This window comes from Pelecanus crispus, chromosome 1 (genome assembly GCF_030463565.1).
Source record: "Pelecanus crispus isolate bPelCri1 chromosome 1, bPelCri1.pri, whole genome shotgun sequence".
NCBI classification, from domain to species: domain Eukaryota; kingdom Metazoa; phylum Chordata; class Aves; order Pelecaniformes; family Pelecanidae; genus Pelecanus; species Pelecanus crispus.
Genome location: NC_134643.1, coordinates 11,234,216 through 11,249,450, shown reverse-complemented (window position 1 = coordinate 11,249,450; position 15,235 = coordinate 11,234,216). Strand labels below are relative to the sequence as shown.

Here is a 15,235-nt window from a genome sequence, read left to right as displayed (position 1 = left end):
CCGTGCAGACATGATGGATAAAAATTATACCAGTACTACTCAGAAAGCTATAAAAGAAAATTTACAAGTCAAATGATTGCCAGGCACTTACTTACAGAGGTCATCCACCTTTCCTCCAAAATGTTATGAGAATGACCTCCTAGCCTGTTTTAAGGTTTGTGTGTTGTTTCAACCATTTTTCTCATAAATAACGTGTAGACTGTCTCAATTAACAAAATATATAGTTAAGTGATGAAAGTGTTAAAACTGAATTTCTTAGTTTATAATCCAGGCTGATGAACCACAAAGCTCAAAAGGTAAAAGAAAAATGGGTGAGTTTTAGCTTAGACTACTCTGAATATGTGAAATAAAAATCACACTATTGTAAAGTTTGCCTATTAAGGCATGATGTTATCACAGAGCTTGTTTGGGGTTTTTTGTTTCTTTTTTTTTTTATCTGTAACTCAGACAAATACATAGTATGCGAAAAAGGAAAATGCTGGAAGTGTTCATTAAAGTTTATGTAAACAATGAGTGCATATCACTAGCATATCTTGCAGAAGTTCAGTATGTATGTGTGCATCATCAGATTTTGAAATAGTACAGATCTATTCCTTCTGCTTGCGTGTGGAAATACATCTACAGAAGCTTTACTAGAATATTCCGCAATTTTCTGTCCAGGTTCAGTCATTTATACAGGGAGAGAGTTTCTTGCTTATGGGACTTCATTTTACTACACTCAAAGGATTATGCTCAAAGGACCACTGGAATTGTCAGAAATTGAGCCTCTGAGCCATGGCAGACCAGTGTAGAGAAGGTTTTTTTTGTATTTGGGACATGGAATGAATGGGAATTTTTTTTTTAAAAAGTAAAAAAATACTCTCTTGGAAGATGTGGGTGGGGAACCACTCTGTTCCTATAAAAAGTTTACAATTTTCTGACTGAAAATCCTGACAACAATAAGGCTAAGCACAGAGGATGACAGAAGCACTGTGGGTACTCTTTCACTCCAAAAAATACTGAATGAGTGAAGCCAGGCCATGCTTACCGACTTGTTCATCTTTCCTAAAAGATTCTTCGTTTGAGATGAACCTCAATGTCCGTAATCATAGAGGAATTATATTTTGCATGTATATAGCATCTTCAAAATGAGAAGATCCAACATTTCCTTATAGCAAACTATTTCAATTAAAATGTTATTTATATCTATATATGTCTTTTCTACTGGAAATAATGGCAGTTTGGGACTACCTGGTAAATTCACACTTTTGAAATTTATGAAAATTATTTCCCCATATATTTCTTAATTGGATAAATAGTTGGTTGGTGGAAAATACCATCTGGGATCTATGCTGACGAGTTTCATAGAGCAGATAGACCAATCATGATCTACGACTGAATCAAGATATTAATCACGTGTTTTTAATTGTTAGTATCAATCCTTACATGGAACGCAATTGCTTTTTTGTTTGTATTGTCTGTAATATCCCATAGCTTGTCATAAGAAATCTTTAAACAAAAGATATTGCACTTTCTGAAACAAATAGAGAAATTGGTTTGCATAACTCAATGAAGATCACAATATGTATCATAAAATTTACTGAAGTTTAAGAAGATGGAGTATTTCATCAGCTCAGGGCAGAATGTCCAGTGTAAGATAGCATGCAACAATGCATATCATAAAAATAACTGTAACACAGTGTCCAAGAACAAAACTCTGAATTATTTTATATTATTAAGTAGTATGAAAATACAGAATATGACAAGATGATATGTTCAAAGAAACAAAGATTATCATAGCAATACTCACAGTTATTTATATTGACCATTTGGTTGTGTCAGCAAAGTAAATAGTACTGTTTTCCAATATTTACTTATAATTTAACTTACATCTTAATAGCACAAAAACTATTCCCAACAAAACATTAGCACATTTCTCAAGTGGGTAAACAATTACAAAAGGAGCGTATTTTTCCCTGGTGATTCCACTTATGTACATGCCTAGATTTTGGTGTAATACCCTGTGAGCTGAATCCAAACCCTGTTACTACAGTTTTGATTCAGCTGCCTAAAAACTGGTTTTCACTGCCATTTGAGAGTCCTACCTTGCTTTGCCTTCAGCTACTGGTCTTAAAGATCTTGTTCCTGTAAGTCCCCTGCCATATTTGCCAGGCCTGTGTGAATGACTTGGATGACTATAACATTTCAAGTAGCAGTATCCACATATTTAAGCAATTGAATTTATTCTGCACAGTTTAAAGAGAGTAATCCACAAGCTACTTTTCACAGAAGTTATCCACTAAGAATATTTGAAAATGTAAAAATAGTACTGGTATTACAAGGTTTTAGGTATAACAGTAATCCTTATTTGCAAATGAGTATACAAATGTCAGCTATGGGACATCTCTACAAATTAATGAAAAATGGGATTGAATATTTTCTTCCAGTTAATTGGAGAGCTCATCTGGTCCACAACACAGATAAGTGCACCCACAGAAAAGATATCATTTGATCTTTAAGACTTTAAGATTTTAATTCACTTTTGTTCGTCTATGAAACGAATACAACAATAATTCTATAATGCTGAAGTAATTCTCAGTTAATCCTGAGTTCCTCTAAATTCTGCACTACTTCTCCACAAGAAACTGATATTTACATGTTGAAACTGAAATACCCTTGAATTGTGTTCCAGCTTTTAGTTTAATTTATCATTTGAGATTGATTTGTCCCATCTTAGTCAGCTAGAAATCAGACTCTAAAAACTAGGCTGGCTGCCCCAGCTTCTCTCAATGGGGAAAACCAACACTTGGTAAGAACCACTCATTTTATCAGACTTGGAGTTGTAACTCTTAGAGTTCTCAAGTTAGGAGAGTTGAATTGCATCACAAGTGAAAATTAGGGAATTGCAGCTCGTGAGTTATTTGCAGATTTTGAAGATAAGCAGAAACATGCCTTTGGCTGGAAAAGTAGTTTTAGTGACCAAATGCTGTATACACATTTTTTAGAATGTTTCAAAAGGTGGTTTTTTTTGGTTGGGTTTGTTTGTTCAGGGTTTTTCTGAATGAAACAAACACTAAATTAAGACTTTTTGTATTTGTAGGTTCTGAAATTTATGATCCAAAACCTTACATAAGGGGCAATTTATGATGAACAAAATGATGAAAAGCTATCTGTTTACAATTATCATTCCGTATAAAACACATCATGACAACGTAAAAATGGAAAATTCCTGATTTCCCATTTTCATCCCAGCATTTCTCTTTTAAAAAATAGTTTGTTTTTCAAATACTTAAAAATACTATTGAACAAATTGAAGTTTGACAAGCAGGTGAATTTGGATTTTTGTATGATGAGTACTATCTACTGAAAGATTTAGTAAAATACATATACACAGTTAAGGATTCTTGCTTTGGAAAAGACAATTTTACAGTTCTACCTTCAGATTCTAATTTGATTTCTTCAAATCTGTGGAACATTAGACCACTTTTACCTCAAATATAGCAACAGCAATTATTTCCTTATGTACACAGATTGCAGAAACCTGAAAAATGCTGATTTTTTAAGACTGAACTTAACATGAAGTTAACGTCAATTGTATATATGAATTTCAATTTATGAATTAATTAAAACCCAAAGCTGCATTTAAATGCATTAAAATGATAAAAGTATTATTTTAATAATAAAATGAAGGTCATGATAATTAAGTTTTATATTTGAGGTCAACAGAAACATACACTTGAAAGAAAATAACTCATATGTAAAGGGAAATGGAATTTTCCTAACATATCCTTCAATACAAAACACTCTCTTAATTTTCATGCAGTTGTCCGTTATTACACATGAAAGAAATAATCACATTGCTCATGAAAATTTGAAAGCCATTCTTTTGGGCTCTTTCCAGCTCCAATATTACAATGTCTCCTTCTTTGGCAACACCACATTCATACCAAAAAAATTCACTCAGGATTACCCAATCAGATAACATAATCACTATAGTCTGAGTGCAGCAGTCAATCTTGATGTTCAGCTAATACTTTTATTGAAATGTAATGTTTTATGTAAACAAGAAAATTAATAATTCCTTTATGAGGTAAGTATTCTGAAATGTTATAAAAATAGAGCCTGATGGCCATTGGATATTTTCTTCTGATTTAATGGGTATTGAGTCAGCTCGATGCTTCATATTTTTTATTCCAATACTATGAAAAGCAATGAACATTGAAAGATAGGTATTATTCATTGCAATCTAACTATTTACTTACTTTAAATAAACAGGTAAGACACTGTTCTCATTTACACTGAAGACTCATTACATTGGTGCTATGTGTAAAGGGCCCTTAGAGTAAATGAAAGTCAGGATCTTAATCTATAATACAAATAGAGCATAGCCTAATCTTTCACAGCATAACAAGTAAAAGAAATAAACATATCAGTTCTATAAACATGGGATACCACTGTAGTGTTGTTTGTATTTCTTTTTACCTTCTGCATCGGTTAATCCTACTCCTGACTGCTTTACTGGTTCTTGTCCATTCTGGCTCATCTTCCCTCTGTCAAAAGATAAGGTGATAGTTGTCAATAAGATCATAAAGAGATGAGATCTAAGAAAATTATACACCCAAGCCAGTGAGGCCTGGTTCTGTACAAAAAGACAAACATCACATCTATTTCTAAAAACCAAAAAAGTGTATGTGTGTGTGTACATATATATGATTTCAGGAAACTAAAGTGTGCAGTAGTTTTTTTTCTATTGCTAGACAGATCACTTAAGAATATTATTTTCTTCTCTTTTAGAGTCAACTGCAATAGCACCTTGCTAAGCCTGTACATTCTTACAGAACGGGGCCATCAGGTACTGTCTGCTATCTGCCCCCCATCAGCCTGGGGTTCTGCAATCAGTCTGCATAGCTCCTCTCCTCACTATTCTGTTAGGGTGAACCGTAAGATACATAATAAGAAGTCACAAAAGTGATCTTTGGTCTACACTACCTTTATTTCAAAGGTAAGGCATATTTGTGGTCATTATCTTCTTTTAATGATTGGTTTTACTTTACAGTTTAGGTTTAGCATAAGAAACAACTCAGTTCTGAGACTTACATTAATCTTAAAGTAAGGTGAGTGGAATAAATCATGCTCTGGAAGTCCCTATATTTCTCCACTGGATGTCGAAAGAACCTGGATTACAATCTAGATGTCTATTTTTAGGCAATGAAAGTTAGGTAAACTGTAAGCTATCTTTAAACATACTTGTTGCAAGCTCTAAGGCATGATTACAATCACTCTCAAGAACATGTCTGCTACTAGGAGATGTTTGTGCTTCTATTTGTCTTTCTCCCTTAAGACTCTGAAATTCTGTGATAGAGAATATCAGGCATTATCTAGAGATGTATGTGATTTCTCTGGGGTTAAAGGGTCAGAGCTGTTCTTTGCTACCAATGAGCCAGCTTCATGTTTCACAGCAGAAACAGAAGCTGTCCAAGTTCACAATGAACTAAAAAATTAGTATAAAATGTCAGTTTTTAAAGTGATTTTAAATTAAATTTTAACTGAAAGTTATTCTTTACTTCTGCTGTGAGGTAATGCTTTATAAAACGTCTTACAAATATGGTACAAGAATTATTTGTCCCTAGGGTTAGATTCCTTACACGTTGTTCAGTTGCTTTTCACCTTTGCATTCAGAATTAATATAATTTTACAGACATTGTACTGGTATAGATGGTTACACAATACAAAGGCATAGAGAATGTGTTCATTATCACAGCTGATATCATGAGTAACTTTCAGGGGCACTACAACTGGATAATGAGAGTCTTCTAAAAAAATATCCCAAACAGAAAGACTTTACAAGATTTATTCAGCTGTGTATAATTGTATATAATGATTAATTTCCCTTGATAGTTATAACAATATTTAATATTGGCAAGTATTCTAATTAGTTACCTCATCAAACAATTCCCATGGTCTCACTATTTATTTTTTTTATTTTCCTTCATGACTGAATGTTCCTATGGTTAAAAGCATTTGGACTAAAGTAAAGAGTTTAAAACTCAGCTTATCCAACATTTTTTCTATTATGCCAAGACACTTAGAATTATTTAGCTCACTTAATGCTTCACATCCAATTTTTGAGCTGTGGTCTTATGTATATGCTGAATTAGTGTACAAGGTCAGAGTCCCTGAAGTCATTATCAAGCCAGCATGAATTCAAATGTTGACTAGAAATTCAATCATACATATATTTGGATATACAAGAATTTTTATCCAGAGTTCAAAATTGAAACAGTTATCTATTTTAAAACATTATCCCTAGGGATGATCCCAAAGGTCTCTGATGATGAAAAGTAATTTTGACATTCATTTTCATTACATTTCCATGTAAAGCCCTTGAGACTAACATGAAGAAAGAATTTTTGTCTATGTAAATATCCTGTGTAACTTTTAAAGTCTCTGTCTAATATGAGCATATAAACAACTTACTTTAAAAATGTCATAATAAAAAAAAAACCAAAACCCAACCTCTAGCTCTTAACAGAAAAAGAGAGGGTTAGATATATTTTATTTAAGTAAGTAAAGTTCATGGGAACAAATTGCTATAAGAGAAAAGCTGAAGCCGTGGAGACTTCTTCCTGCTTTTCACTAGAAGTGTGACTGATTTGAGGTTTAATAGGCTGGTGAATCTGTCAGCCAAATACCAAGTAACTGTAAATACTGTCACAGTGCTAGATAATATACAGTAAGTGATAATATTTGGACTCAAATTTAGCATATGCAAACTAAAAAATTGTTATTGAGAGCTCCATCTTGTGTTTATGTGCACAAAGATTTTATGCATCTTTGCTGGAATGATGGCAAAATAATTTTCTTTGGAGATTGTAAAATCTAATTAAAGATCATCTTTTTGCCACTGGGAAGTCCAACTCATTTTAACCTATAACATGAGTGAAAAGTTCAGTGAAGATTAAACAATTGGTACCCGACAACCTGAGCTCACATTGTCCTCCTAGATTCTGGAAACGAGACTGAAATATTAGATTTATGTCTATTTTCATTTTAGCCATTAATAAGCTGTAGACAAATACCATTGGTCTTTATTTTAGAAAATCATGAATACTTAGAAAAGTCACAGTTCTAGAGAATGAATTTTTTCTTCATTCAAGCTTTTTTAGGAAGATTATACCAAACTCTTGTGACTAATAATTCAAGACTGCAGGGGAAAAGCAAAAACTTGTGTCCCAGAGAAAATGGACCAACTATCGCAGACACTGAATGAGCAATGACCACCAACTAATATTCTGAGAATAGTCAATCTATAAAAAATTCAGGTCAGAAACATTAAGTTGATCAGGAGCAATTACTTTTTCCTCTAAAGGAATATAAATGGAATTGCTAAATGAAGGTGCATGCTGCCAAATTTGAGGGGAAAAAAGTCCTGGCAAAACTTTTCTCTGTGGAGTAGTTAACCAGGTAAAAATCAAATAATTTTATAGGATCATTGCACTGATAGTAGCTTGATAATTCCTACAGGGACTCTGTCCCAAAAATCTTTTTCCAACCAAGAACTTCTGTGAAATTCTATTTAAACTCTTAAACACTTGGGGAAAGTTGGTTTATATCCAGAATCTGAATTTCAGTTGCACTAGTAACACCTATTTCTAGAAGGAGGTCAATCTGAAAACTGAAACTAGGCATTCTCAGGCCTACAGAAGTTGTACTTTTTAAACCTAACCCAAGCCCACCTCTACACAGTTGCATCAAAGGCTGATACTAACACCTCTCCTGTGTGACAGCAATAAATTCATGAGGTTGAGGCAGAGATTTTCTTGGTTATTAATAATTCAGTGTTCAACAAAGCAGAAGAAAAATACAAGTTCTGAAAAATTCCCCCCCCCCCCCCCCCCCCTTTAGCTGCTATTCTACTGTGTAACTCAAGTCTGCAGAGCAAACTACTTAAGAAGATGACTGGCAAGTGAAAGGGCTATACATAGTGCATGAAGGACACAGTATATTAAAGGAAAAGCCTTACATTCTTGGGATGGGAAATAGATTATTCTCTCCTGTGGCACTGCTGCTGCCTTCGCTATCCATGCTGTATCCACTGCCAAAACTACTGGCTGATGAGCCAGTGGAGACAGAACCTTCTGTGGGTCGGTGATTAGTGGACCTTGCTGTACAGGGCAGGAACAGTGGGTTACCAAAAACCTTGTAAGACACCAGTACCATCCACATTAAGAAAAAATGTAATTTATCAAAATCACATGCAGCAAACACTTTCACTTTTTTTACTTTACATTCCAGTATTGCATTATAATCTTTTGCAGATGTTTATTTTCACATAGACTAAGGTGTTCTAATCCAATTAGTATACCACCATATTTTTTCTCCAGTCATGTTAATAGTTCAAATCAACAGCCTGAAGGAAAAAAAGAATGAGTTAGACTAATTAATACTGCTTTTCTGATTAAAGCTACAGAAAACAGTTATTCATCTGTTCAGAGAACAGTTATTCATCTGAAACATTTCATATGGTAATCTTGTAAGAATGAGAGTCACAGCGGGCCTTCCTCATATTCCTCATGAAACACTCTTTGCATTTGGTGACTTTAAGAAGGAGAGGAAGCTGAGGGGAAATATAGGTACACCATCTATAGTCACAGAGAGTGTATGAAGACCTCCAACCCTCTTCAGACATAACACAGCTAGTGCATTATATTTCTCAACTGCTTCTACCCATCTGGATCTCTCTTACTACATGCTTAGGATTTTAAGGCGCATATTTTGATGGGAGATGTCCTAAGCTTGTTTAAGACCATTTCGTGTAGAAAATGTACACCAGCATATGTTATTTTTACTTCAGATGCCTTATTTTGTGTTTTGGATATTATCGTACTACACAAACATATCTTCCATATTCAGCCTTTAGCAAGTTGAGAAATATAAATAAAAAAGGACACAGTGACATTACACATAATAATTAATACAGGAACAGTAGAGTAGCTATTCTCATACTGAATAACACAATTGTCTGGGAATATTAATACAGATTTGTGGATTTTTTTTGTTAAATGTCCTCTATTGCATCTACTATTGTCATGTTTCATCTCTTCCAACTGACTGAGCCTATATACTGAAGATAAAAAATATTTTTTTGTAAGTTATTTTTCTGTGAAGACTTAATGAAGTTTTATGTTATTTTGGTGAACTGTGAATCTAATGAAAGGAGTTAAAGAGATTCTTCTTTAAACAAGAAATTAGTCAAATATCTAAATGGAAATTACTTCAAATAAGAGCCAGAACCCCAATGGTGTCTTGCCTTAAACTGGCAACAAATATTATTTATATTTGACTGACTGAATAATATTTTTGGTGAAGACTGCTGCATGCTGCTTCAAGTGGGACCAGGAAGCTAAGTGTAACTCCTCAAATGTAATGCAAAACCAGATTAATAATGGAATCTAGAAGAGAGGAATGAAGCAAGTCACATATGATCAATCTGTGGGCCAAACTATAACTTAAGACAGAACTCTTACTCTGCAAAGTGATTCTTCACTGCTAAACTGAGCTGTCACACAACTTTTTTTAAAAACTCTATCAGCCTTCTCTGTTTCACTATTGCCTACAGCCACAGAAGGAATCCATCAGTCTAAATTATTTTCAGACAAAAATATTCTTTAGCTCTATTTTATGATTTTATAGATTGATCATAGGCTAACTTATTAGATAGTAATAAAAATTAGTAAACTGTAAAATCATAGTGTTATTAACAGATGCTCTCAGTATCTCATCTGGAGAGAAAGCCACCGATGTTTTTTTCCAGCAGAGACAGCCAGAGCACGGCAGTGTGCCCTGCTCAGGCAGCTGGAGCAGTGGTTGCTCTACCACTTTCATCCTGTGGTACCGTGAGTGAATTCCTATGTCTATGGCGACATGTCAGGAAACTGCTGTTGGGAAATGTTAGGCAAGAGCAAGATTTCAGAGAAGAGAAGTCAAGCTCTCCTTTATAGTGCATTGTTGCCAGCTGCCCTGTATTCAACAGCCTGAATTGGGGCTATCTCATGCCTGTCCCAAACTAATCCATAACCTCAGTTCTCATAGTGTTTGTGTGACTTGTATGACTTCTGATGTTTGTTGTTTGGGATTCTGAGGGTTTCTTTAGGTTGAGTTGTTTTTTTTTTTTTTTTGCCATGACATGACAAATGCTTCATAGGTGAGGACAATGGGGAAAGCCACACATCTGCAAAACCCATGGAAGCCAAGACACTATTGCACCAGCACTAAAAAAGTGTCTTTAGTCCTTCCCTTAGGCATGAATTTCCTTAGCGTAGCATGCATCCCCACCATAACATATGTGGCTGAAAGGGTGGTTCATATCTGGGCTTTTATTTTTACTGACTCTGCTGTAAAAGCTAGTGCCTGAAGTAATTTCTTGTATCTTTATTGGTGGATTTCTAAAACCAGTAAGAACCTAGAATTTAGCCAGAAAAGCTTGAATTAAGACTTCATAAATGGCTTAGAAGTTTTTGCTACATCTATTTATAATCAAAACAGTTGTTTCTTTTGAAACAGCTCTATCCCAGTGATCCATTCGGTATGCTGTATTTTTAGTTTCTCTGCTGTTTTCACTAATTTACATCTTTTTCTATACTGCTGTTTTTCTTCCCATAAGATCTCTTGGTGAATGGTGATAATGGATCCAAGTTTAGATTCATGACTGGATTTTTAAAATTCTGAAGTTCAATGTTATTCTTTTTCTTTTTTTTCCTGTCTGCTCTATGAAAGCAATGAACTACAGAGTCAGTTTGTGACAAGAGAGGAAATCCACAAATATATTTACAGCGTGGTTTTGTGACAAATTAAGAATCTGGATACAGAGAACTCCTCCGTAACTCATGACACACCCACAGTTTCTATGTACCTATATTTTTACAGATAAAGCTAGACCTCTAAGGTCTGCTGATGGGAAACTTCTGAAGGTGTGCTGAAGTCTGCTGCCAGGCAATATTTTGTCTGTGAGTTAGAATAGCCATGGTCAGATTTGTACTCTAAGTTGAAAGTTAGAACTTGTTCCCTGTTCTCATGTGCAAGAGCCTACTTTGTACATTCATTTGCAGTCTTGCCCTTTCTCTTTGAACAAATGCAAATGTTGTCTTAGGAACTTTAACAAGAAAGTGTGAGTTCACTGTGGTACTCCTCTAGTCTTACCAGTTTGTGTAAGGTCTGTGAAGCCCTGTGAGTCTCAGAGCTATTGCTACCTTTCTTGGCCAATTGTCAGCAAGTAACTAGTGAGATTAGAGCAGGTTCACTTCTGAGTTACAGAGTATCTGCTTACAGCTGCCTGTGCTAGAAAATACGAAGTTCTCAGGTTTTGACATCAAAGTTCTAGTGGGAGGTGCCTTGGTATGTAGAGAATTGAATAGTTTTGTACGGATTCACTCATTTTCTGAGGTCCAGAGATTGGATATTCTCTTCTGGTATCACAGAGGTGCCTAATATTATAAGGTGTAGTCTTGCTTTGCCTAAATGTACAACTTGTATTTGAATAGGAGTTTTGGCAAATGCAAGTGGCATCATTTGAATATTAAGTATCCAGAGTATGGAAGATCTCTGTTTCATTGCTTCCTTGCCCATTGTTTTTTTAAATTATTTCCTCATTCTTGGGGGGGGGGGGGGGAACTTAGGAAAAAACTTAGGAAAAAACTTCTCATATGGAAGGTTTTGCTGCCAATTACATATGACACTGAAATAATGTCATTTTTAGAAGAAAGAAAAGACTCTTCAGACCTCACCAGATGGAAGAGACTAAGGTTAACTGAAGTTCATTACCCAGCATCATCATTTGGCCTCTTACTGGGAGAGAGGAGATAAGCTTTCCCCTCTCCAGTCCCTTCTCCATGAACTGTTTATGCAGTTTAACCAGTGCTTCATACTTTCTAAGGATTGTAACTTCAATGATGTCTGGGCTGTCCAGCCATTGGACTATGAAGAATAGAAATAGGAAATGAAAGTTAAAACTCTAATATGAGCTGCTTCCTCTGAAACAGTGCACAGAATTTCCTATTATACAAAGCTATCGTTGTAGCTTTGATTTCATTTTCACCTGCTCATTCTATTGTAGCTGGTAGTTCCCCAGTGAGATGAAATGTTCTCTACTTTGAAGGTGTGTTGGTGGGTAGACATGTCATATTTAGTAGCTAGCAATGTGGTGTTAATGCTGCCTCCAGTGACACTGTTTTACTGTCTGTTGTACAGGCTGGCATGAGCATAAGTTTCAGTTCAACCATTTCAATTCAACCATTCTAGTGAATAATACATAAATGAGTTGGAAGAATTCTTGATTGCTTACATGAATTCCTTCAGATTCTAAAAAAGATGATTGTAATGTTATCCCTGGTGTAGGATCAGGGTTTTTCAAGGGGAAAAAAAAAAAAAAAAAATTGTACTAGTTAGCCAGATACCTTTTGTACTCTGTATTGTTTGCAGGGGAAAAACAAAAACAAAACAACAACAACAACAACAAAAAACTCCAAACAAAAAAAAGAAAATAATTTTCCTTCGACAGAATGATATTTGTCTGCACATTCCCTTATGCCTTATTGGAAAATAATTGCTGATTCAAGAAAATTGAGGCTAGGACTGCCTTCACCTTTTAACTCCATTTTTTAAAATTTATTTATTAAAAATGTTTTAATTATTACTCTCAGCATGATATTAGTTGAATGCATCTGTGGTAAAAACATGGTTTTGCTTATGCGTTGCCTTACAGACCAAATTAGAAAATTTGCTTTTATAACGAAGAAAAACATGTAAGTCATGCCTTAGTATAAAGAAGATACCATATTAAAATCAGTAAGAAAGGAAAGCATGGAAGCCATATGATTTCACTTAATCTTTCAGCAAAGTCTGTTTTTACAACAGAGAAGATGTTTTTTAAAAACCAAACATAAGGGAGATAGATAATTCACACGAGACCTATAGCCATAAACTGTCAAACCAGTCACAGCAAAATGGAAACAACCCAGTACTGTCAGCCACTCCAGCCATCCTTCAACAGTGAATGAAACTTTTTTTTAAAAAAAGAAGACTTAAATTTTAAAAATGGTACTATGCTGTTCTGTGGTTCCTGTGGGTAAAAGAACAGACTCAAATAAAACTTTCTTCTTGGGATTAAATTGTGGATGTTCTCCTTTTCAGGTATCTTTCCACAAGCAGAAATATAATTGTCAAAAACATTGGGAAAGACAGTTCTATTTGTAAACCAAACAGGAGGAGGGAAAAATGCTTTTGAGTATGCATTCAGGATTAAATTTTGAGACTTTGCCTCCGATTGCTTGAAAAAAAAATTCTTTAAAACTGGCAGTCTTGTGAGAAACCGTGGAAAACAAAAAAGGACTAATAGCATCATGCTGAGTCTTCTCAAAGAGATGCAAGCCTATGGGAGCAGATGAAATCACCTGTCTGCTTTGGATACTTATCTGCTGGCCAACAGACTGGGCACGTCACACAGCGTCTTCTGGCAGAAGCTTGTCTACTCTCTCAATTGCCTTGTGTTTCAAGTGCTCCAACCTCGAACTGCCCGAGGTGCCTGTTTACCTGTTTTTATGAAGGCTTTACTAGCACTAAAAGCAAGAGCTGCCCAGGCTTGCTCTGTAAGGTTCTGCAGTGTAAAACCCCATCGGGACTGCTAGTTGCATCTTTTGTGAACTGGCAACAGAATGGCGATACATAAATAACTAGTATCAAAGGCATATACCTTAGGTCAGTTCTGACTGCTTCTTTTCCTCACTCTCCCTCATACTGAACAGTACTTTAGACCATGGTCTCACCCATTTCAGCCACATTTCTATATTAGACATGGCTTTGACCGCACACTGAGCAGTGATATTTTGTGAAATTTCAACACAACTCTTTAAAGAGCAATTTACCATTTGAAGTGAGTAATGGCAGAACAGCACCCAGCAAAGCAATTCTGATGAAATAATTTTCTTCTATGTGCTCCGTAGGGTTACACTACCATCTAATAGACTTTTGAAATAAGAGTTATCAAATGAAGAATCTGAGCAATTTCCTGAAATTACATGTCAGCTTAAAAAGGTGGAAGAGTAAATAGCAGGAATGGCCAAAGAAAAATGTGCCAGCTATTAGACTGAAACAAGACTCAAAAGACAGACTTAGATTATTGCTATCTGCAGAGAGTGGGGACAAACTGTTCTTGTTTTGATAATGATTCTTGGAAATGGGTTATTTGTGGCAATATGAAGGCCCATTTAACTTGGAAATTAAGACACTAGTGAAGCTAGGCATAAAACAGCTTTGGGAAGTAAATTATTTAAAGTGTGAAAGAAACATCCTACATTATTGTAGGAAATTAAAACATGGCATTGCCTATTAAAAGTGTGAAAATGGGTATAGACCTAAAGGGACACCAAATAAGCGGGTATTTAAATCCACAATCATATCCAATCCAAAAGATTTATAGAACCTAGGAATCAATTCCCTCTCACTCCACATTGCTACTAATGCCAGTAAATAGAACTTAGTGATAAGGAAAATTCCTGTCAATTTTAACATCTTACAGCTAACTGGCTAGAAATTACACAGTGCTGGCTCAGACATGTATCATGGATTTTACAGTGCTAGCAATATCTTGGTACATAGGTCACATTTCTGTGTAGCTTTAACCTGTCATGCTGACACTTAAGCGAACTTTTACCAAAGTTGTTGGACCGAGGGAGTTAAAAGCAGGTATGCTGCCTTTTGAACCTTTGTGTTTTAAACTGGAGGTCTTTGAAAGGTGTAAATTCACAGGCTCATTTGGGTACAATTGTGAAAATGCTGACGCATAGTCTGGCTACTCTAGATATTCTAGCTAACAGTGCTAGCTCTGATAGTAGACCTCCCGCTGACCAGTAAAATCACTTGACACACAACTATTTGGAAAGTAATTTCCTCTTAGGATATCACAGAAAAGCTTTTGTGTCATGATGGAAAATTTATAATGTAAAAGATGAAATGTTCTGTACGAGATGAGAGAAATAAATAGGTTCTGGGTACATGCATTAGATTTGGAGGTTTTCAGAAAATGTTGTGGTTTTAAATTTCCAGAGGCTTGGGGCTGAAAAAAACCTTTTTATTATTAAGTAAAAAAATACATAAAAAACAGACAGAAATTGCTGTAGAAATATATTGTTCATGTTACCTTAAATGGTAATTTAACAGGTATGTTTGGACCTTTAACGGAAACACATGGTATTTTCTCTAG

General features: G+C 35.1%; 1 protein-coding gene across 1 annotated transcript in view; it reads right to left on the bottom strand.

Moving 5' to 3' along the window:
* PCLO (piccolo presynaptic cytomatrix protein) overlaps positions 1–15,235 on the bottom strand; it is a 388,529-nt gene that overhangs the window by 43,706 nt on the left and 329,588 nt on the right. Inside the window, exons 23-24 of the mRNA XM_075722389.1 lie at positions 8,003–8,144; positions 4,462–4,529 (exon numbers count right to left, since the gene is read on the bottom strand). Coding sequence (XP_075578504.1) covers positions 4,462–4,529; positions 8,003–8,144 — 210 coding nt within the window. The remainder of the gene's footprint in view (positions 1–4,461; positions 4,530–8,002; positions 8,145–15,235) is intronic.